This window comes from Montipora capricornis, chromosome 10 (assembly GCF_036669925.1).
Source record: "Montipora capricornis isolate CH-2021 chromosome 10, ASM3666992v2, whole genome shotgun sequence".
Lineage (NCBI taxonomy): Eukaryota > Metazoa > Cnidaria > Anthozoa > Scleractinia > Acroporidae > Montipora > Montipora capricornis.
Window position 1 is genome coordinate 9561814 of NC_090892.1, and position 24853 is coordinate 9586666.

Here is a 24853-nt window from a genome sequence, read left to right on the forward strand (position 1 = left end):
CACTGCAGCAAGCTGTGCAGAGGATGGAGAGGTCATTAAGTGCACGAAATGGCGAGATAACTAATCTTCAACGGCAGATTCAACAGATTGCAAATAGGCCTCCCCCTAGGCGACGCAAGAAAAAGCGCGGTTGTGTTCTCATGTGAAAAATATGAATACTTATTATCAATTAAAATTAGTATGGTATATTCGTCGTAAGATTTCAATCAATCAATTAATGAATTAATCGAACAAGGAATGAAACGATCAATCAGCTTTTACTTTCCTCTAATTTTTTGCTGCCGTAGAAAATGCTTATCGAGATGCATTGTTTTGAACCGTGCACAACCATTGTTACATTATTGGTAATAACTAAGGACGACTGTGACTTTAAGCTGAACAGTCAAATATTTGTTCGAGAATGGTGGGTTATTTAAACGCCCACATTCGTCCAAAAGTCATTGCGCACCGTGACTGATTTTCGTGTAACACGAAGTTACCCAAAAAACTGACATGTTGTTTCCCGCGTGATTCGCCTAGTGTATTCACTTAAAGTGCTCCTGTGATAAAAGAAAAAAAAAGGATCACTTCCTTTTTTTCTTCAGATTTTGAAAGTGTGTTTGCTCAACGACTGACTGGCAAAATTTTGAGCTTTGATTTTAATCAAAAGGTCGTTTACTTTGAGTCTTGGGTTTCACGGTCCGCCAGTACTCACGTTCAAAACTGACCAATTGGACCTCAGAGGGTTGAATCCAGGGAAAAGTGACGTCAAAGGCTCACTAGCTTAAACTTTCAGCTTGTGAATGCAGCTTATTATATATGCAAAACGCGAGTTTCAAAGTCTGAAAGCACAAAACACCCTTGCTACATATTAATTCTGCGGCGTACACACACATTGCATTTTTCTTAAACTAGTGAGCTTTTGACCGTTGAACTTGCCGGGTCGAGTTCAGCACGCCGGGCTGCGCAGTACGGATGCGCAGTAATGAAAATCACACTAGTTATCGATGCTAACATTAAATGAAGGAGCTTAAAGTGACTTACTACAGTTTCCCGATGAAAAAGATCAAGATTTTGAAACTGTGAAATTAACGCAACAGGACGCCTCTTCTGAAGAGTTAGTCAAAGCATCTAATTTATAGTGCCCAAGCTTCTGGAGGGGGACTAGAAACTAAACATTTCAAAGGCCTTTTACTCAAAAACTAGCCTTACGATCCCACCTCAAAAGTTCAGGGTTTCCTTAGGGAGAAAAAAATTAATAACCATGTATAGAAATAAACAGTTGAATCTGTCAGACAGGTGTGTCGCAAATGGCAAAAACGTCTATTTTCGTCTATTTTGATGATAACTGAAAAACTATCTGATAGATCTTTTTAAAAAAAACTATTGAGGGTTTCGTCTTCATATTGTTTACTAATTCCCCAAATTTTAACCCTGGTAGTACAGCTAGATTTCGAGACAAAGTCTTTTGAAGTGTCTAGTTTCCAGTTCCCCCTCCAGGAGCTCGGTCACTATACTTAACAACTATTCACCGAAGTGGAGGTGGCTAGCGGTGGATATTTACCGAACCGCGAAGCAGCGAGGTAAATATCCAACGCTAGTCACCGACACTGAGGTGAATAGTTGTTTTAGTATATACTAAGACAGTGAGATAATATACAGCCCAAAAAAATTAAATTGGATGTTTTCTTCACTTGTCACGGATGCAAATCGGACGCCATTTTTTCCCGAGTTGCTCGGAGGTAAATAGCACAGGATATTCGGAGTTTGACGAGCCAATCAGCGCCCGTGTTCAACGCTATCCACTGTTTTAGTATATACTAATTAGCATTATCCCCTGGTTTGCATTTATTTGTTGGGTAAAATTACATTTTACATCAATTGTAGTGACTAACACTCAGACGAGAGACATCCTGTTGCATGCTTTAATTTCACAGATTCGAAATACTGATATTTTTCTTTGAAAAACTGTGGTAAGCCACCTTAAGCACGCGCGTTTTTGAGACGTGGACGCGTACGGCAAACGGATGAGACGATTTCGCGTGCCAGGACATTGGTGTCACCCAGATTTTTATACTAATCATCTCTAATGGAGAAAAGATACTTAGCAATATAAATGTTGTTGTGCGAAGGCAACCTAAAACGGAAAACAGCTCACTTCTGGTTGCCGTCCGCGTTTCAAAAACGCGTGAAGCTTAAGCTCTTTATTCTCTATTGTCCTTTTATCAATTTCTGTGCTCCTTTCTACCTTGTCGGCTTACAACTGAACTCACGGCTGACATAGCCGAAACAAAACATCCATTAATACGCGAGCAAAGAAAACATAGCTAATATAATTAAGCACTGGCAACGTCAACAAAAACGTCACTTCATTTTAGGTCAGGCTTTCGTGATTTCTCCTTCACTTGTTGCAATATAAGCGAAACATCCCAGTATAGGCCATTTCAGAAACGTGAGAGGACTGGGACGAGTTTCTCATACTTGCTTGGATTGAAAATCTAAACCCTTCAACTGAAATTTTACCAAATGAAAAGCTATCCAGCCATGTTTGAGAGTTTTCTACGGAAAATTGGCCAAATGGGAGACTTGCAAAAGTTGCAAAATCCCATACAAACCCTTATAATTTTGTGGCCTGTCTACCCATTCCATACAAACTCTCTATTTTAGGTGATATTTGAAGATATATTATTTCACCATTTTCCTCCTCTAAATACATCTATTCTTGGTAAAGACTCTCAAACTTGGTTGATCTTTCATTTGAATGTCTTAGTTTTTTAAACAAACGGAAAACAACCAAACTCGTCCCAGTCCTATCACGTTTCTGAAATGGCCTATTGGAGTGATGCAAAGGCCTCAGAGGAACGACTAAGCATGAAATTAGATTTAGAGTTGCAATAGACCAATTTCGATATATTAAGATTCAGTCCTAAACAAAAGACATCATCTCGAGGCTCTGGGGAATAAAATATAAGGATTTGTAGGAGTTTATTAACCAGAGCCTCGAGATAATGCCTTTTGTTTTGGGCTGAATTGTAATACATCGAAATTGATCTATTGTATGTTACGTTGTCCTTAGGACCTGGCCAAACGGGAAACATTTGGCGTTTAAACAACATCAAACATTGTTTGGAGACTAAATTAAACATGCTGATATTGAAGTGAGTGGCCAAACGGTTAAAACATGTTTGATCTAACTCAGATCAAACTCCACAAGCAAAGAACTACTGTTCAAAAATAAGTAAAAAAAAACACGCAATCTCTTCCCCTAGAGCCCATGTGTCTTTTGGTCAGCGCCAAGACACGGAGCTCTAGAATAATCAATTTTCAGAAGTGTGTTGATTGGCTAATTGATTTATCAAACTGCTCATGCGTAAATTACCCAATATAAAATAGCTTGCAATTTACGAATATGGTGTAAAAATCTCAAACTAAACTTGCAAACACGAAGATTTGTCGCTGTTGTTGTAAACCCTTGGTTCTAATGACCGCCTTGTTTCACTTTTCGGTGAAACCGGAACTCCTGAAATGTTGGAGTTCCGGAAATTGATTATTCCAGAGCTCCGTTTCTTGGCGCTGACCAAAAGATATGTGGGCTCTGGAAACAAGATTGAAATGACGTAGATACAAGTGGCTGAGCAAACCTGGTACGCATGTGCACGTTTGCACACGGCTGTCCAAACGAACAAAACTTCGCCCATCAAGAAATGTTTAAGTTGTTTGATGGCCTTCAAATTTTAGCAAACACGACCAAACACGATCAAACAGCTCCAAACGAAGGGGCCAAATGGTAAAATGTTTGTTCACCAAACGATGTTTGATGTTGTTTGCTTGCCAAAAATTTCCTGTTTGGCCAGGCCCTTAAATCTTAAAGTTGCTTATTTGACGTTGACGTTTTGCAGGGTGCGGCAAAGAAATGCGGTAAAATGAGTGTCGCACGTGCTGGCACGGTGCAGTACGATTATCAGGGAAACTTAAGAAACGACGACGGCGGGGCTATTTTCCCTTTCGTAAACAAGCGATGCCATTTACTTAATCTAGGACTAGGTTAGCAGCGAGTGTCACTTAGAATTAAAAAGAAAGTAGAAAAAACCTTAGAAAAAAATCAGAAAAAAAATAGAAAAAAAGGATCGAACGACGTCGAAATTAGATCAATGAATTAAGAGCAAATGCACTTTACCTCTACACTACCAAAACAACTGCAAAAATTTTGCAATTTTAAAGTATTTAAATCAAGCCAACCCTAACAATTTATTGAAAGCTGACCAAATACAAAAAGGGAAATAAGCGAGCGACGGCAACGGCAACGGCAACAACAACGCCACAAAACAATGATATCTGGTTAAAAGAGCATGAATAATCGTGCTGCATGCGCATGCATTCCTCTGCGTAACTGGGCGACTTAAAATCACCAAATGTGAGGTTTTGGGCGACGTGAGCATGCAACAGAGAATCTTTCATTCTCTACTTTCAGTCTGAAACCATTAGTATCAATTTTGTTTTTAGAATACTAGTACTTCGCCCACATTGTAGGACACGAACGAGATGGAATGATCGAGAAATGGTTAGGATTTAAAGGTGACGTTTTCGTCGATGTCGCCGTCGTCACATTTCTTAAAATCTCTAATACAATGTTTTTGTTTATTGAAGCGGTAAAGTTATTGGATGGTGGCGTTTGTGTTGTTGTAGTTTTCGTCGTTGCTTAAACTCGGAGTCCATAACTTTAATGCGTTACATCCCTGCTAACCGGGTAGCCCATGACTTACAGAAGTTATATTACTAATACAAAACAAACTGACAAAATAATCAGCGTTTTAAAGACAAGAACTGACTCTCTGTGGCCATTGACAACATACATGAACACCCAAACGAATTAAAGGCAAATTATTATCATGGCAACCTCTGTTTTTCAGTTTATATAACTTAGAAATAAATAATATCAAAAAATAGGAGAATAGAATAAAATAACTTTAAACTGAAGCGCAATACAGTGACTTTATTGGCTTCGAAATAGTTCATATCGTCATGCACTCAAATATCAAAGTGGTGCACGGGGTGAGGCTAAATTGCGTGGGTGGGTCGTGGTTTGTGTTTGTTTGAAGATAAAAAAAAAGATAAATATTAGCTCCCTCGGTGCTCGGTACAAATTTGTCTTAGGTCTTAGGTCTTAGGTCTTGTCTGTTTCGAGAATTTCCAGTCGTTGATAAAAAAAAGGTTAGGGTTAGGGTTAGGGTTAGGGTTAGGGACCCACGATCCACGACCCACGACCCACGACCCACGACACTCGACTTATGACACACGACCCACCCATTAAAAAGAAAAAAAATTAAAAGGAAACTGTACTATAAACTTCACTGAGCTCTACGCGTGGTAGTTCTACCATATTTTCCTGATTGCTTTTCTCAATTCCTTCGAACGCCATATAAACACAAGAGGATGCAAGGCAGTCGTGAAAAAAATAAATGTCACGACTAGCGTGTACAGAATTTTGGCATTTTCAAGTCGTTTAGTGCAGACGTACTCCTTACAAAATTTAACAATGGTGGCTGGTACGTAACAGGCCACGATGAGAAGAATTATGTAAGCAACCGTACACGTGTACTTCTTATATCGAGCCAACTCGGCGAAAAACCTTCTTTCAAAAGAGCGCATTCGCGTTGAAGTGTTTGCCTTCTGTCTTGTTATTTGACTTTGATGACGTCGAATCAGTAGGAGGATTTTTAAATAAACTCCTGATATGATGCAGAGGTAGGCAAAGTTGATGGATTTGATGATGAACAAAAAATCACGGCTATTTACCCAGAATCTTGTGACTGTTATTAAGAGTGAGACAACCAACGCTATCAAAATTGTAACGAATATGAGTTTCTTTGTAACAACTTCCTTGTAACGTAGATGAAGATGCAGTGAGAGGTATCTGTCGATGGACATAAACGTCAACACTGCAAACGATGCAGTTAGCGCAGTTTGCGAAGAAAATTCGTAAGCAAATCGGGCAGTACAATAAACCGTAAAATTCTTCGTTATTTCTGCTGATTTGAAGGCCACAAACGATGGTCCGGAAAAAAATCCTAAGAGGAAGTCGCAGAAGGCGAACCAACCAAGCAAAATGTTCTCCGGTGTCTGGGGTAACGTCTTCCACAACGCAATGACGATGACAATGTTGCCAACAGAGGAACATAAGGCAAAAACAACGTTTAAAACACAGGCGATAACGTTCACAGCCAGAGTGGCAGCGCTCATGAAAATTGGCGCAGTAAAATAAAAGCATTTCACTGATGTAATGTTCTCTTCGAGCAAGAAAGCAGGAGAGGCCTCCATAGCTCAAAATTTAACCAAAGCTCCAACAGGGGTTCACTAGGATTTGTTGCTCGATAATGCCCGAGTTGGGAAATCTTTCCACTTGACAGCTCTCACGAGCAACGTTGAGTTACGGATATGATAAGCGATATAATCCTCATTTCATTCCTGATAACAACCAACCAATACACAGAAAATCAACAGATGACCGTGACAATATTCCTTATTCCTTCCCTTTCTAAACTTTATGAAGACATCGTCATTAGTCCACAGTTGAGCCGCATAAAACGTCGTGCTCTTTCATCCTGCATAATCATATGTCATTGTAAATTAATGCGTTGCGTTTTTAGCTTTATCATTTCCTTCTGCCAGAGCAAAAAACCACAGTAAAATAATCACAAGAACTTTTCCTTATTCCTTCATTTCCGGCCATGGTTGAGATTTAGGTTATTTATTGTTTTTTGAACTTCTTGGCAGAGCGTAATATTATTGTATTTCACGCAGTTAATAATATACTAACCCAACCGTTAAGTGCGCAATTTAGAAGCGAGTTTAATATTAAAGCATAATTGAAGTGATGTGCTGAATGCATCATATTTCAATCAATTGTTGAATAATAGCGAACCTTGTCAAACATGAATTTTTTAGGAAAAACAAATATGATTTTTTCCTTCTTCTTTCGATCCTTTGGACGAAATTAACATCTAAATGTGGCGTTTCTTGTTGTTGAGGGATTCGACGCCCTAAAACGAACGTTTGAAGAAGCAATTTGTTAGAAAAACTTCCTGAGCAAACGAATTTGCTTAAAAGGAAACACAATATTTATTGGTCGGAAGTAATTCAACATCATGTGAACTGAATATGCACCTCTGGCCTCTTTATGCAAATATGTCTCCTGTTTGTGTGTGGCTTGAAGAGCGAGGTAGCGTCAGCAAATATTAAAATTGTGTTGCATTTACTGGGCGCTTTCAAGCCTTTAACTTTTCTATAAACAGTTTGAGAGGCCCGTCGATTTTTCAAAGGCAACAACCTACGCGAAATAAAAGAAAAAACTTGTTGACTCCGTTCTGAAAATTTTGCAAGTAAGTATATTACCTCTTACATCAAACGCAAATCTATTAATTCATGAACTGAAAACGTTTGAACAAGGCGTTCAGCCATGTAAACATCCGTTGGTTAACAATAAAACAAAAACTGTTCAAACAAGCCGAAAAAACCAAAACATTCAATTTAATTCGCATTTAGAGTCCTATATACTTTAAGTACTTCGCCATTAAATTGCGGTCTTAGTTGAGACAAAACATTCTTAATTGTCTTAATAACGTTTCGTAGTTGTCAATATCATAACATTTATTTTTACCCCATAACTACGAATGAAATATACCAGTAGTAACGTCAAAGCAAACTGTTAGGTTAGCCTAACGGATTCTATTAGATATTGCGTAATTGTTTTAAGATGTTTCGGGGAACGATGCTTTGTAATAAAAAGCGATTACATGGTGCTGTCGTTCTTTTAGTAGTTAAAGCACAACGTCTAGTAAATTCGATTTCCAGAGAAACAGGTTACAGATTTATAGCTTTGTACAAGGTTAATAAAGGGGGCTCTCACGACGCAGGCATGCGCATTGGTAGTGGTCCATCTCTCAGAGACACCATTTCGCACATGCCACCCGCTTGCAGGCCTGGCACGGCATGACTTTCTGAAAAGAGTATTCGTCAGTAAATACCAAATTAGCCGCCAGCGTTTATGCCTTGGGGTTTATCATTGGCTCATCAACTCTTGAAGCATTTTCCTTGACTTCCGCTTTACTGGGTGAATACTTTGCTCTTCTGTGCATTGAAAACAATTCGTATCTCCTTTTGGCCAAACGCGCATGACCTCTAGTCTCAATTGTACCTGGTAACTGGCTGCCAGTAAATACAGCATTAACAGTTATGGCGGACCAAGAGTTTATGAGATTGGACACGGTAACCCCAACATTTCGCACTTGAATGTTGGTTTTAGGACTCAATGAACCACGCCGAAGAAAGTGAACTATTTCCCGACGGAATTCTTGCATTCTCATTGAGTACACTAATGTATTCATAAAAGAATTACTGTATTGAAGTAATTTTATTACGTACACAACTCTAGGCGGGAGATGATTGCACGCCTTGCAGACGTGGGAGATAACGATGATGACTTCGAAGGGGGCCCAGGTGAAGATAAAGATTCCTGTGATTGCAAACAGTGTTAAAGACAATCTCTTATGCCATTCCAGACCTCGGTGTCGTCTTTTGCGAAACCTGATTCTTAGCCATAGGGCAGAGTATGAGGTGAAGGCGACGCCCAGGGAAACTGACAGGGCGACCACTGTAATTGTGTGCACAACTCTGGAGAGGAGTTTGAAGCGAAGCCCTAAATACAGACAAGATATTGCAGCAGCTGAGAGCCACGAAAACGCCACGCCAAGTATGTAGCATCGTAGGGATGAAGCGTTTCGATATCTCCAAGGCCAGCCAAATGCGTACAGTCTTTCAACGGATACGACTGCCAGGGTAAAAACAGATGCCATGCCTGATACGATATCGATGGTGTAGTAAAGAGTTTGAATCAATTGACTTTTATTCCAAAAGACAGGATCAACGAAATGACTGATGTAAAGTGGCATTGCTAGAGATCCCACGATCAAATCTGCCACAGCCAACGAAATAAGGAAATAGTGGGTTGGTTTGCGGAGAAGCTTCGTTTTTGTAAACGCAGCGATCGTCAAGGAATTTCCCAGGATAATGATAAAAGCCACAACGCAATACGCGATAGTGAAGGCCATGGACTCCGCCCTCGAGAGAGGTGAGTTTCCTGATCCTGGCATATTGTTAGTGAGACTGTAAATATTAAAAATGAATGCATTTGTTTTTAAAAATTCAAAGCATATCGATAGGTTGCACTTTTCAAATGGAAACTACATCTTAGACACAGCTAACTCAAGACCCTAAAACTCTACCCACGGCGAGAGGGAGTGTTGTCTTATTTTTCTCAAAAGCAGCTGTTCTTTTTTATTTGTATTCGGTTTTATACTGTCACCTATAACAAAACGTGATAAAATACGACAGATTTCCGCGATTAAATTTTAGAAGAAGGACGTCTTTGCTTCAATACTTATCCATATTGGTGGTTGCGTTTAACAAAATTCAAAAAAATATGCGTGAGACAAGGAAAAAAATTTCACGGCTTGTCAGTTTCGTTCTCTTTTTTTTCCTTTCAATGCCATTTTTTTTATGCAATAGTTCCTTTTCACGCTTTTGGGCAACTGGAGGGTCGAAGAGAGGCAATCTTAGAAATTTCCTTTCAAAGATTTTCAAATAATAAGAGTATACAATTAGTGTAAGTAAACATGGCTGGAATTTTAAAAGCTGATTGTCAAGTTGGGCGAGAAAACCCCCACGCACTGTAAATGAAATTTTAGATACAGAAAGATTAATTGAATTCCAAGTAACAAAATTTATCGAAAGTTTATGGACGCTTGTAAATATAGGGTGAGCTTTTTTTAAAGGAAGAGCCAAAACAAACCACTCTTTTATGATCGAACGGTTGTATTTTTCTGGCGAACGAATGAACAACGCGTTACTGAAAATGATATTTCCTCAACAGAGCGTTTTATCTCGCTTTCGACCGAATCAAGAAGAATATAGTTTTATCCAGTTTTTTCTACAGCACTAAAATTATTGGTGCCTGATGGGCCTTCTAGTCTCGTAGCAGACTTTACCCTTACCTTACCTAAAATTATTGGGCAAATCAAATTATTTTTCAGAGACACTTAAGAATCAGGTTGGGATTCAGATTGGTTGGTTCTTTCCTTAAGGATGGAGGTGGCTTTAGTGTATTCTTTAAATGGGAACTAGAAAAAAATAATACTAAGAAATAAGCAAGCATTTAAAAAAAAAAAAAAACTTACTTGTTCATTTGTGATTGGAAACGCAAAAAGATGTTGGTCGGTTGGTTTCTGCTCTTCAGCTTCCCTGTCCTTTTCCGATCCTTAAATGAATTCCAAATCTTCCTTCAGATTATCTCCGTCATTTTGCAATAAGACGCCTGACAACATTAGCCTACGGTCACTTCAAATTCACATTTAATGGTTTTGGTGACAATATCGCTGGTTACTGTATTTTTTAACCCTTGTCTCTCCATTTATTCCACAAACATCTCATTGCCATGCGCGTATTGGAGGCGAATCATATCTTGGTTTCCGGAAAAGAACACTTTATCTTTCTTTCTCTTAAAACCCACGTAGATAGGCATCAGTATACTAGCTTTATGTTTGGCCGATTTTTGTTTTTGTTTTTGCTCTATTATTGTTGTTGTCTTTTGGATGGTTGACCCACACAAGAAAATGCTGAAGAGGACCGTAGCAAAAGCACTTCATATTAACTCCTGATTTGTTGGTTAAGATATTGTGGTTTCTTCTGACGCAGAGAAGGTATAAATGTCTCAACGGGCCAAACAACTTGTTTCCGTCTCCAAGAAAAAAAGATCAGATCCACTCAATTGCTAAAGGAGAAGCGACGAAAACTGAATTTTCACTGACGGGAAATCATTTGGCCGTTTTCAAAAATTTACTCTTGGACTTTTAGGTTTTAAAAGAATTGCCGAGCCATGATCCTGGTCTATTCGATGATGTACAAATATATGTATTTTTCATGTTTTTTTCAGAAATGTTTAATTAAGCATCGTTATCAAATTTGTGTCCCTTAGAACACCAAAATAAAGGAAATTGATTTTTTTAGACAGCTTCGAACGTGGCAATGTTCCCACGGAATTAAATATGAAAATAGGCACGACCTTCAGGTGAAATTATTTCTAGCGAAGTTAAAATGCACAAGTTCACATATTTTCATTACCATCATTTGCATTTTAACATGCATGATTTTAATATCCTCTCGGCATGGAAATACTAAGTTCATCGTGCCTGGCTCAGAAGAATATTCCAGGACAAACTGAAACGCGCCTATGGCAACACGAGGACAGAGGATTTCGGTCATCTACGTATAAGAGTCCTGGCTGTTTTAATTTCGTTTAAAGTGCTGAAAGTGCTACCGGAGGCCATGTCGGATTAGACTCTGGAGCAAAGTGTTGACGCCAGCTTAATCCGCGTGTGGGATAAAGCTAGCGTGATTGGCACTGGTAATATTTTAGTTCTAGCGCCTTGTCTGATCAAAATGATGCTTTCATACTCATCAAAGCAACTGCATACTGCAGATGTCATCACAAACGGGTAGACTTCCATATACCGGACCAAAATGGTGGATGGCAAAAGAAGCATTGTTATTCTGATTATGCCTTGTTGATAAGGAATTATTATGTTCGCTTTGTTATTTTGTTTTATGGACGTGAATTGTTATATTCCGGATCCGGTATATCTAACAAAGGCAGCACTTTCTCCTCAGTTTGAAAAGACCCCGAGTGATGGCAGCCCGGTGCTCAACCGCTTCGCGCAAAGAACTCCAAAGAATTGAACCAATTGGCTGTGGCATTTCGTTGTTGCGGTGGTAATTATTGCAGTTAATTTCATGAAAATCCTTTCTGGGTGTGGAAGCGAAATCGTACATGTAGATTCAGCAGACGCCCTTTTGTATTCAGCGCAAAGCCCTTGCATTTTCGAGGGGCCTGGGTACGTAATGACACTAACAAGATGTTTCCGCTTCCTCATCTTTTATGTCGATCATCTTTTGGTTATATCGAACATCTTTTAGTTATACCAAACATCCTTTAGTTGTATTGGGCGTCTTTTATTTATATCGGACATCTTTGCTTACAGATTTATTGCACATAACATTCGTATATGCAACATAACATTGATAGAAGTCCTATAAGTACATTCGATATTTTGTCCTTAAGGGCACTCGAAGTGTTTGCATCAGCTGATGGGGAGGTGTAAAACCCCAAAGCCAACTATCAAAGAAAATAGAAATTAACTGAGCGCGAGCAGCCTAGTTGTTTTAGCATAACCCACTGACCGACTTATTCAACAAAAGATAAAATGTGAAGGGGAAGCCACTTGTAATAACATTGCAGCTCCTGGTCATGTCTATGGGTCGTTAGCCATTCTTGAGCAGTGCAGCTTTGGGGATGAGGTGGCTTAGTTTATACTTTTTGCCTCGGAATTATTTTTATCCGATTCAGGGTAACTTTAAGACAATTCTATTTTAAAATACTGGGTTCACAATCAGAAATGTATATTTAAACCATTTAAATTTTGTGAATTTTGTAATGAAGCTATGTTGATCGGAGTTCTTGGCAGATTTCCCTGGAAACAAACTGGTCAATATTAGAGTTAGAGGGGTTCACAATCTAAAAAAAAAAACATTTTGATGGATAGGTGAAGAGTACAATGCACAAAGTAGGAGGAGTGTAAGGGAAAGGCTGACGGGATGCAATGCAAGTGTGGTTAGGTTTTGGGGAAGCAGCAAAGTCCACACATGTACGCATTGCGTATCTACAATCAGTGACAAATTGTTGGTACACTGATGGAATTAATCGAGCATCCCTCCCTCTCCCACCTTTTCAATGTTGTTTAGAAACTAAAACGCACTGAACAGTTAGTTTGGGTGCATTGCGCTATCCAACATTGCACGAGGGAAAGAGGGTGGGTGTTCCAACGACTCGTGACTGTGATTGTAGATCTGTTAATACTCAGCAACCTGAGCCAGCCTTACCCTGCTTGCTCCTGATTCCGTAACACAAATACATTGGTATTTCTTGAAAAATGAAGCTTCCGCTACACACTTCGGGAAACCTGCCGATGGAAAAGCTAACATGCATGTGATCAGGTTTTCTTTCAAGTTTTGCACGGAAGTGCAAAGTGGACGAAGGGTATTATGAGAGGTCATGATCACAGATAAAAAGTGAACAGAACTGTACATCATATATTATATTATATTTTATTATATTTAACAGTCATCTGAAAGCAAAGCATTGTATGATAAAAACAGCTAAACATCTTACAAAAAACTCAGACGTTTTTGCCACATTCTTAATCGGTGGTCACGCAATCTCAGCACACGTCGTCAAGTGAAGTTTTCACAAGTTCTTCAGGGTTACGCGAGAAAACTACAAACGATTGCTTACCTAATGTAAAGTTCGATTGCGTTTCTTAGCACGGCGATGTGCTTAGAATTTTGACAAAAGAACCATTTTCCATTGTACGTTTCAGATTATCAAGTTTCTTGTAGATCTTACGTGGGTATATATATAAATGAAAATTTTGCAGTTATATTTATCTACAGTTAATTAATAAAAGTTCTCTACTCTTATATGTTGATTGTTTACTTCGCAGTTAATAAAATTGCAATAACTGCGAAATATTCCCTTTATTCTATTATCGTTAATGGCTGCTTCCCGGTTAATGAAATTTAAATAACTGCGAAATATTCTCTCAATTCTGTTATTGTGATTGGCTACTTCGCCGTTAACGAAATTTCGATAACTGCGAAATATCCCCTCTATTGTATTGATGTGATTGGCTACTTCGCCGTTAAGAAAATTTCATTAACTGCGAAATATCTTCGCTAGAATATTATTGTGATTGACTACTTCGCCGTTAATGACATTTGAATAACAGCGAATTATTCATTCTGTATTATACATTGAGTGTCTTTGCTGCGAAATTTTATTGTTAACTATAGAGTAGAATAATTGCAAAATTTTCATTTGTAAAAGTACCGATCTTACGTGAATTGCGACCTTTGATCTTTAAAGCCATGTGTTCGATATTAGAGCAGTTCGCGTAAGTTTGACAACAAATTCGATAATCTGGAACGTAAATTTGGGATCCCCACAGTGTCAAAAAAAAAAAAACCAAAGATGTTAAATTAGCATTATACGTCGTTTTCACTGTCACGTACGCAACAAAACAATTAATTCTAAATTAATTCTAAATTAATTCTAAACCAAGAAAACGAAACGTTATGAAAGGCAACTGCATAAACTTCTCAAAGTCTCAGGTCTGTGTGGTGTGTAGTAAACCATTTTTCATTAATTGGCCTAAACTTCTCACGCAACTATTAAGAGCTATGCATGTATGGAGGGAGCCATCTTGATGTTCCAATATGGTACTCGAAAATGGCCGCTGGAAATTAACGAAAATAATTGGAATTCGCTTTGCTATAAAAGCGCGTTCTTTTCGCTCATGAACCGGTAAACAGACACATCAACACAAACTCTTAAGACTTTGAGACGTTGAAAGTGTACTTATAGGCTTTCGTAAAAAGGCCTTTTTTTTCAACCAGACAGCACTAAAAATTTAAGTGTTCTCTATGGCATCATAATTTTGTTCCCCTATCCTTATTACAAGATATTGAATGCATCCACTTGAGGGCTACAAATATAATACTCAAACTTCACAGAGGTACAACCCACGATCATTTTGCAAAGCAGAGGCATTGGACACCACTATTCTATAAATGGTTAATGCACAACATGAGCCACAATTTGCTATTGTTTTATGTACCAACATGACCGTCACGTGATTGAAAACCATCTATTTTTATTTACAGAGACATAAAACATTTTATGCTTTAAACAATAGCAATCTAAAACAACCTTTATGTTAAAGCTAGTATACAGTCTATAATTTAAGAAAGAGTCTGAATTAACAGACCACATACTGAACTTGGGAAGTGTTTTCTCAGACACTGAGCTGCACTTATTTGAAATATCCTCCCGGAGCACATAAAGTCTTGTCATGATTTGTACACCTTTAAGAAAAAAATGAAGAACTTGAAAGGCTATCTAATGATATTATCCTTTGTGAAGGGTTCCCTAATAGTGTCTAACACAAATAGGGAATTTAATTACTTTTTAAATATTAACCTGATCTCTACTTAATCTTAATTTGTACATTCTTAGTGATTGTTTTCATTCTCTTTTGTTGATTCAATTTTATACTCATAAATACACATTTTATTATTTTATTTATTTATGTAAGTACAGCAACTTGCTATTAGTCATTTAATTTAAGATGTAACTTAGATAGCAGGTCCACATCAGGACTTTTTTAGCATTTTTTTTTAACCTGCTCATCAAATAAAGTCTACTACTACCACTACCACTACCACTACCACTACTATTACGCGTGACTTCTATGTCTTTTATCTTTCTGTGGAGCATTACCAGCCGATAGAAAAGCTCAGTTGACTGCACACCTGACAATTTCCTTATTTTCTGGGATTATCCATCAAACCAGCTGCCATCTAAAGGCACAAAACGACACAACAAAAATAAGCAATAATAATAAACTAAAAGGACTCGGGCGTACAAGCAGCATTTATTGCTGAATCAATGGTCACGCACATTTCGTCACATGATGTTTTTAGTCACGCCAGGAAACTACAAATGATTTATTCACACAACAAGGTCTACATATTCTATGTTCTTGCTTCCTTTGCTTTATTAAACCCACGCAAATCGGTCGGTTATTAGAGAAAAGATTTTCACCTTTTGTGTTAATCATGAGAACGTGCTTCATTGTTTTTTCTTGCTTCTATTTCCCTCTCACATCCTTCGCAAACCGGTCGGCTGACAACGAGCGGAGTGGCGTGCCATTTCCCTTGGGGAATAACTCTATTTATCTCTTCGACTGCGGACTGAACTGGAAAGCTACTTTGATTCACTAATGCAAGTGTCATGTGGAAGTCTTCCAGTTGTGTGTGCGGGATATGTTTCTTTACACCAGCAGTTTCTTCAAGATCTCGCTCATTTTGCAGAACCCACTGAGACAATTCCCGTTGTGATTTCTTGTCAGCCATGAGCACAAGTGCAACCGCGTCGCCATAGCCATAAATTACACATTCTATCTTATCAAACCATATTTCGTGAGGTGTCCAAGGATAATTATCCAGAAACTTCCCGATTTTTACGGCCTCTTCTACTGTGTAGCAACAGTAATAGTCGAAGGTCACATGCAGATCTCCTAACTCCGTGTTCGAACGTTGTGGTTGGCCGAACCTTTTCAAAATCGATGCTGCAAGTTTCATATTTTCCGTAAGTTCAGGCGGCCAAGAACTGTATTTCTGGTAAAAAGCAGCTCCGTAGCTACTCGTGGCATCACTTTTGCGTGCGACACACTTTGGACGACAACCCGGACCACCAGCCGATGGAAAAGAAGGTGTATACACCAAACATTTTTCTGATCTCCGGGATTTCCTATCAAATTGCGATCCAAAGGCACAAAAAGACACGACGGAAACAAACAAGAATACTAAAAGAGAGCAACTTTGCATACTCGGGCGAACAAGCCTCATTTTTTCCTGCTGTATCATTCGTCACGCGCAGGATTTCGTCACGTGATATTTTTATTTGTCCGATGTTCAGCAGGGAACTGGGGCGAGTTTCAAGTTTTAACTAATCGATAAACTGACACTACCACATGAAAGATCATGTTGAGATTGGTCATATGGCCAAGTATGGTGCTTTTAGGGAGAACAGAGACCAAGTTACGGACCTTGAAACAAGGTTCAAAATCCATACAGGCGTCTCTAATTTTGATACAGCGTCCCCCAAAACCATATAAACTCTTAAAATTTTTATGATTTCCGTGATACTCTTTAAAATGGGCAAACATAGCGATTTTGATCGCAGCTTCTTTCAAATTGTAGGTACATGACGGGATTTTACACTTGTCACTAAACTGATAAAAAAAAGAGTTTATATGTTTTTGGGGGACGCTTTGTCAAAATTAGAGACGTTTGTATGGATTTTGAACCATGTTTCAAGGTCCATAACTTGGTCTCTGTTCACCCTAAAAGCACCATACTTGGCCAAATGACCAATCTCAACATGATCTTTCATGTGGTAGTGTCAGTTTATCGATTAGTTAAAACTTGAAACTCGCCCCAGTTCCCTGCTTAATTTCCGTAAGGCCAATAGGGCCGTTTATACGAGAGAAAGCTAGCCGCGGCTTTCATAAGACGCAAACACCCCGTATAAATGGTACAAAATCTACGTTCACGGCTATCTCAAGCCGTGGCTTATCCTGGCCTGGGAGTTTATACTCGTATAAATAGTTCCTTTCGCGTATTATGTACGCCGCGGCCAGAGAAAGCCGCGGCCTATTTTCTCTTGTATAAACGGCTCTATTGGGGCCGCGTTCAAACGCAAAATCCTAAAATCTCCGGCAAGCACCCAACCAAAACGCTGAAAATACTTCAAAACAACAACACAAGCGCGCACTGTCTCTCGGGTGAACATGAGCCTTTTGCCATTTCATACAATGCGGAAAAGGTCCATGAAATGTCTATGTATTTGCTTACTTTGCCTGATTTAACCCTTCGCAAATCGTCTAGTAATTAGGAAAGAGTCGAAGGAATATCCAAATTTTGTGTTAACCCTGAGAACGTGCTTCAATGTTTTAAATTGCTTCTATTTCCCTCTCACATCTTTCGCAATCCGGCCGGTTGAGAAAGACTGCACGGTGTGGCGTGCCATTTCCCTGGGGGAATAACTCGAACTGAACCGGAAAGCTACTTTGATTCACTATCGACCCAAGTGTCATGTGAAAGCCTTGTGTGTGCGGGATGTGTTTCTGTACACTGGCAGTTTCTTTGAGATCTCACTTGTTCTGGAGAACCCACGGCGTTCAAACTTGTCAGGCATGAGCGCAAGTGAAACCGCGTTGCCATATCCGTAAATAGCCGGGCCATTTTGCAGTTATTCATAGTTCATTGAATATTCATCACCCTCGCATGGCGTCATTAGCTATTACATAAGACCGCATGTGTTAGTTGGCCAAAGTCGGCAACGGAAGAAGAAGTAGTAATGTCCACTGATCCTACGTACGCGCCCTACCACTCCCTAATCCGGTGTGGCGTAGTGAATGTAGTCCTGTACCAGCTGAGTGGTTTTTTCAGAGCGTTAAATCTACCGAAGAACAAAGTCCTGGAGCAGTTAAGTGATTTTCAAGGGGTTAAATCTAGCGAGGACGTTATTCCTGGACCAGTTGAGTGGTTTTTCGGGGGGGTCGAATCTACCGATAAGAGTAGTCCTGCGCCAACCTATCCATGAGGGTATCTCAAAACATGTGTGTGTGTGTTGTTTTTTTCGGTTATTCTTTCGGACCCTTCCGCGTTTTCTTTGAATCCCGTGTTGGTGAAGGCCTTGCAGGGCCAAATTGAGGAGCTAAAGAGTTTGGCCGATAAGAACACAGTGAATCCGGCAGTGATCGCCTTGACGCGGAGTGTGTCAGGACCAGCTGGGATATTCGACTCGTATGCAGTATTGCCAGCCTGGGAACACGCTGCGTCAGTGACGTCAGAGAAAAAGGTGCCCAGATCCGAGAAGCTTAATGTTGTATTTCGTCAATGCCGTTCTCTGGTTGGCAGACAAGAGATCCTGGTTAGGTTGGTGGCAGAAAGGGGGAGGCAGACGTTGTCGAGGTGATCACCAAAGCACTCAAGAAAGGGTTGAAGCCCCCACTGTCCTCCCGGGGCATCCAAGCCCTCCAGCCTTGGCAGAGCGGTAGGGCGTGTCTCTCATCTTACCCTACCCATGGACGTCGCATGGCTAGTTCTTTCCGGAAATTGTTATACGTTGGGTCGCCCGGGTCATTTTGCGCCAGATTGTCCCAATCGCAAGGTGTAAAGATTTTAGGGTATTATACGGAAACGACTTGACAGCTTGGGCCTGGTATTTTCTAGGTGGAGTCGCCTTTCTTACAGAGTGATGTATTTTTCTCCTAAATAAACCATAGCGTGTTTATTGTAGCGCCTCGTTTGATGTAGGGTAAAGAGAGGTGACTCCGAAAGGGATTTGTTGGTAGTCGTTTTTTCTGAGCTCTACTCTCTGAACTGGGAGGGAGAATATCCTGTAATGTAAGTTAGGCTACTAGATACCTGTATACAACCAGGTTATCTGGTGACGTAATTCGGAGGACTGGGGAGAAAAGTTTTAACGCGGTATCCCACAACCGCGCGCGGCCCAGGAGCCCGGTATGATCTGTTGAGTTTTGGCGATGGAAATACTACAGGGAGTTTGGAAACAACACCTGGGGCCGCGCACGGTTGTGGGATACGGCGTTAAAATTTTTCTTCCCTTACGTCACCAAGATCACCTGGAGAGCTGATAAACTCAGGACTATTGGACTTGAGTTGAGCGGTGCAGCGAATCAAGGGAAGGCTATTTCCCGCACCTTAATGACGGTACCTACTATTGTTATTGCGCATACGTTCTGCGCAACTCCAGATACTCGAATTTCCTATCGGTGATGCTTACTAATGCAGGGACATTTTCTTCAAACCGCATGCCCCATGATATGTTTGCTGATTGTGACTTGAGCCCGCTGTGTCCGGCACATTCATTTAGAGTATTTCCGCGGTTTCTTTATCCTATGGCGGCTATTCCTCAAACCCACTCGTCTAGACAACAAGATTGAAACCCAGGCAGATCGGTGGTAGCTGTCCATCATGCGGCAACTGCTTCCAGCTTCCCTTGACACCGATCAATTTCGCTACAGCAGAAGCATTCCTCTGCCTTTTTTACCGCGTCCAAAGAACAACACGTACCTTTGCACCTAGAAAAATTTACGAGAAATTTGAATTTTTAGAAAATGAAGTGAACAATGAGTAAACAGACACGACTCACGACTCCAACATACCATCTCATCTCAGTTAATTCGAACGATCTCGATGCATTCCTCTTGTTCTTCCTCTTGAGCTCTTTCCCGTCGATATGCGGTTGCTTTTTCCTCAGTAGCCACGAGTCTAAATCTTCATAATAACAGGTAAGTGACTTGGATTGTCTTTCGAAGTCAAACGATAACTCCGAAGTCGATAAATCTTGTTTGATAGAAGACGAAGCAAAAAGTGGGTGAGTGAACTTTATTTATCTGGCTGTCCATAAAGTGAATTTTTAATAAAGAAACATCGCGAGTTGAAGTTCTTATGGTACATTTTCCTCGATCAGTTGAATCGGCCGTTACAACTGGCTCAAAACGGACGTGACATCAGGCGCTCTCGCATCCTTAGTGTTGTCTGAATATAAAATGAGAGTTCAAATTCGCGTCCAAGAAGTTTACGTTTCGAGGATACTCCCTCTTCATCAGTGGTTTGAATGCAACTGAAAAATGCGCGTGCAACGTAACGTTCAAATAAAAACAAAAGACACAACGTTTACAACGCGCGCTGACTTTATATGAAACCAGAGTCGACATTGAGACCACCAGGGTTTAGGTGCGGTGTCTTAAGATCTTTCCTGGTCTCAAACCTACTCTGTCTGTGGCATCCCTTAAACCCGAACGGATTACAGAGACCAGCATGTCCTGATTAGTGTGCCCCAGGGAAGCAAAATGGCGTCCAACAGGAAGATCGGAGTCTGGTAGCCTTGTGGATCGTCAGGATGTTCCCTATATCTGTCACCCAAGCGTCTACCAGTTTCTTCGATATAGATCTTGTGGCATGCGTGGCTTTTGATGGTATAAACCACGTTCTCGCTGACACAGGTGTATTTCGATGTAAAAGTGATACGTCCATGCACCCGGACTATCGATAAATGTGGAGGATTTGGTGTGGAGGCAGGTGTTGCAGTGAGACCGGCCACAGGGGGACGTTTAGTTAGGGTTGTCTGCCTGTGCTTATACATTGATGTATATCGTTTTTTCTTTCGGTTTCTTAATCCTATAGCGGCTATTTTTAAAACTGTCTATACAACAAGATTGAAACCCAGGCAGATCAGTGGTACTGTAGTTCTCCGTCATCTGCAAATTCTTTCAGCTTCTCCACGCACCGATCAATTTCACTAGTAATAGCATAATAATAATAATAATAATAATAATAATAATAATAATAATAATAATAATAATAATAATAATAATAATAATAATAAGGAGGGGCAGAATATATGGGGGATCAGACATGTAGAAGTCGTACCGATAGTTGTTGGTGCACTTGGAGGAGTAAGCAAATGGTTAGATGGATGGCTTACGTAGCTAGGGATTGCTATCAAGAAAGGACTCTTGCAGAAAACAGCCTTGTTAGGAACAGCAAAGATCCTAAGAAAGGTTCTGGAAAACTAAACAAGAGGGAATGACCCAAAGGACCTTAGGCCATTGGCTAAGGCTTGCTCCTTTGGTTTTAAGGCGGTATAACATCTGCCAGAGCGTAAACGCCATGAGATAATAATAATAATAATAATAATAATAATAATAATAATAATAATAATAATAATAATAACAACTTTATTTATATAGCGCTCATATCTATGTATCGCTGTCCCCTGGAACTTTACAATTTACAATTTACAGTAATTTACAATTTACAAATTCTACGGAATGTTATTATACAATAAATATTATTAATTCTATAAACGATCTTTAAAATATTATTATTATTTCAAACAACAATTATTGAAATGATAATGATAAAATCAAATGATGAAAGAAATATCAAATCAGTCGATAAAAAATGACAATGATTAAAAAGAAAAAAGCAACTAATTAACTAACTTTTCCTATTATCAAGAAATAATGTAAAAAGAAACGCTTTGAGTCTGCTTTTAAAACTAGCAACTGAAGAGCAAGAACGAATATTCAAAGGTAACCTATTCCAAAGTCTCGGAGCAGCGAATGAAAAGGACCGAAAACCATACGTGGTGAGCTTAGCTCTACGTGCAACAAGAAGTTTATTTGTAACAGAGCGAAGAGAGTAGCAAGAGGAACGATAGGAAAGAAGATCAGACAGATAGCAAGGAGCCAGACCATTTAAGGCCTTATAAGTGAGTAGAAGCAACTTGAAGATAACCCTATAGTATACCGGAAGCCAATGAAGATCAATCAACACAGGGGTGATGTGATCAAACGTCCCTGTAAAAGTAAAAACACGAGCAGCAGAATTCTGACCCTGCTGTAGCCTGTCAACAAGATATTTAGGGAGCCCATAAAGAAGAGCATTACAGTAATCGAGTCTGGAAGAAATGAAAGCGTGAATAATAGTGTGAGCAGCATTAGTAGTAAGATATTTCCTAATAGAAGACAGATTTCTTAAGTGAAAGTAAGACGAATTGCAAATCTTGCTGACTTGAAGTTCCCCAGTCATGCATTTAGCGAAAACTACTCCCGAATTGACAGCAGAAATACAAGGGACAATAGTTTCACCACAAACTACGATCTCATCTAATGGAGGGCGACTAAGAAAGTACCTAGAGTGGATACAAATCAGCTCTGTCTTTTCATGATGTAGCCTCAAACCATTAGCAAGCATCCACGATGAAATGTCAGTGAGACCTTGCTCCAATAACTGTCTTGATTGTACAAGCTGTTGGTTACCCTTAAACGGCAAATACAACCCGCTTAGAACAACATCCCTGACACCAAAACGACTAGCAAGTCTATCAAGTAAGACATCACGAACAACTGTATCAAACGCAGCTGACATATCAAGGAAAATCAGAATGACACAGTTGCCAGTATCAACAGATTGAAGGATGTCGTTGTAGATACGTACCAAAGCCGTTTCAGTGCTGTGCATAGCTTTATACGCCGACTCAAAAAAATAATGAAGATCATGTTCAGCAAGATAACAATTAAGCTGATATGCAGCATTCCTTGGTCTTTCATTGGCCTTCAAGTTGTTGCCGCGTCCTAAGAACAACACGTACATTTGCACCTAGGAAAAATAACGAGAAATTTGATTTTTTACAATTATTGAAAGGAACAATAGTAAAGAGACAAAATCAGATGTGAAAAGCGAAAAATCAGATGTGAAAAGCGTATACAACATTTTGGCGGCGTTTCGTCGAGGATTTTACCCTGGGTACCAGAGGCTTTTCATGCGCGGTTTCCGGTTTCGAGTCTTCAAAGTGACCCGCGCGAAAAGCCTTTGGACCAGAATCTAGATGCTTTGCTGGTTGGCTCTTTGGAGATGTCGAATGTTTCAAACGCTCTGATTGGATAACGATGACAATAGGCGGGTGATCAGGGACGCGGGTGGTTTGAAGGTAACAAAGATCGATTGCAAGCAATCCAAGCATATGCTACTTAGGTTTTTCGCTTTTGACTTTGGAAGATTCGAAATCTCAAATGGCTGTACGAATTGAAGATATAGACAAGGCAATAGCAGAAGTCATTGGATCGTTCGATGGTGTGGAGGAAGTAACTGCGCAACAAAGAGAGGGTATCGCGAATTATATGCAAAGGAAAGACATATTGTCGGTCTTGTCGACCGGCTATGGAAAGTCACTGCTGTTCCAGTTACTACCTGGCATATGCCGTGCGCTCAATACGATGGGATATACGAGTTACCTGAGGAAAGCCATTATTTTAGTTATTTGCCCGTTGAATGCGCTGATTGAATCGCACATGAAGGAGTTACGGCAGAGAAGCATTTCATGTACATGTCTTTCTGGAAACGACGCCGACCAAGATGGCGCTTGCAGTGGTAATTCTCCTTCGTTTTTGTCAACCCTGAGGCCCTTGTTCTTAACGATAAGTGGAGGAAAATGATTCAGACGCCTGTATAGCAGACCAATATGTTTGGAATTGTCGCAGATGAGGCTCATGGAATTTAAAAATGGTAAGTTTATATGTGTATCGTTATTTGTTTACAAAAGTCCTGTGTGGCGATCTCGGAAAATTGTTTCACGTTGTCACCGTTCTCAGTGAGTCTCTCGTGATCTATAAAGCAAAAATCAAACCTTTTTTATCCCGCTTAATGTAAACTACATGTAGCCGCAATACCGCTGCGCTGAGTAGTGGCAGGTGACCCGAAAACACTGACCCCTCTACGGACTGGGTCCACGGACTGCCTCACGGACCGGTCCACGGGCTACCCTTACGGACCCCCCTATACGGACCACCCTGAAACAACATAGAAATGAAAATAAATAAAAACTAAAGCTTTGACTTACCAGTTGTCTGGATAGACCACTCGCGTCACTCGTGTCGGCGAAATATCAACTGTAACGCTCCCGCAAATTCAACAGACTAAGGCTCAGGCTCGGGTACAAAGTCTATTAATAACATATTGTCCCTTCCTTCGCTGTGGACCGGAATCCTTCGAAAAAGATTGATAATTTGCATTTTCTTTCTTCCCTCCGCCATTTTGTTCGGATCATTCTCCCGCGGGTTTGTGAACTCGCCCCAGGCTTCATGATCTCTCTGTCCTGAACAAAATGGGGGAAGAACTTTTTTTTTTAAATGTATTTTTATTCCACACACACACACACACACACACAAAACAAACAAATGGCGGAAGAACTTAGTTTCGAAGCACTCCGGTCAACAGCGAAGGAAAAGGCAACACCTGAGCCTTAATCTGATTTGCGGAGCGTAACGGCTGAGATTTCACCGGCAAGAGTGGTTTATCCATACAACCGGTATAAACAAATTTTCAGTTGTTATTTATTTTTAATTCTGTGTTTTTTGGGGTGGTCCGTAGAGGGGGTCCGTAGAAATAGTCCGTGGACCGGTCCGTAAGGCAGTCCATGGACCCGGCCCGTGGGGGGGGGGGGGGGGTGGGGTCCATGGACCGGGGGTCAGTGTTCTCGGGTCACCCGAGTAGTGGCTATTAATTAATTTAGTTTCTCCTGAGAAAAATGGGTACGTAAGCTGATGTT

General features: G+C 40.1%; 3 protein-coding genes and 1 long non-coding RNA gene across 6 annotated transcripts in view; 2 read left to right on the forward strand and 2 right to left on the reverse strand.

The window, feature by feature from the left end:
* The window catches only part of LOC138019220 (guanylate-binding protein 2-like), a 23260-nt gene extending 22612 nt beyond the window's left edge, over nt 1–648 (forward strand). For all 3 annotated transcript variants that reach the window (XM_068865938.1, XM_068865940.1, XM_068865939.1), the window contains one exon: nt 1–648. This exon is cut by the window's left edge and continues 160 nt beyond it. In XM_068865938.1, coding sequence (XP_068722039.1) covers nt 1–146 — 146 coding nt within the window. In that variant the 3' untranslated portion in view covers nt 147–648.
* A 3106-nt stretch (nt 649–3754) lies between these two features.
* Nucleotides 3755–10389, reverse strand: LOC138020254 (uncharacterized). Its single transcript, XM_068867261.1, has 4 exons — nt 10212–10389; nt 8028–9141; nt 7637–7643; nt 3755–6299 (listed from the first exon to the last, which is right to left on the reverse strand). Exons 1-4 carry the CDS (start codon nt 10217–10219, stop codon nt 5353–5355), a joined length of 2076 nt encoding a protein of 691 aa, XP_068723362.1. The 5' UTR covers nt 10220–10389; the 3' UTR covers nt 3755–5352.
* Nucleotides 10390–14737: 4348 nt separating this feature from the next.
* Nucleotides 14738–16580, reverse strand: LOC138019370 (uncharacterized). The gene is made up of 2 exons (XR_011126145.1): nt 15749–16580; nt 14738–15504 (listed from the first exon to the last, which is right to left on the reverse strand). It is a non-coding gene; the product is annotated as an uncharacterized lncRNA (long non-coding RNA).
* A 6738-nt stretch (nt 16581–23318) lies between these two features.
* LOC138020255 (ATP-dependent DNA helicase Q1-like) lies at nt 23319–23741 on the forward strand. Its single transcript, XM_068867262.1, has one exon. It carries the CDS (start codon nt 23319–23321, stop codon nt 23739–23741), a length of 423 nt encoding a protein of 140 aa, XP_068723363.1.
* Nucleotides 23742–24853: the final 1112 nt, after the last annotated feature.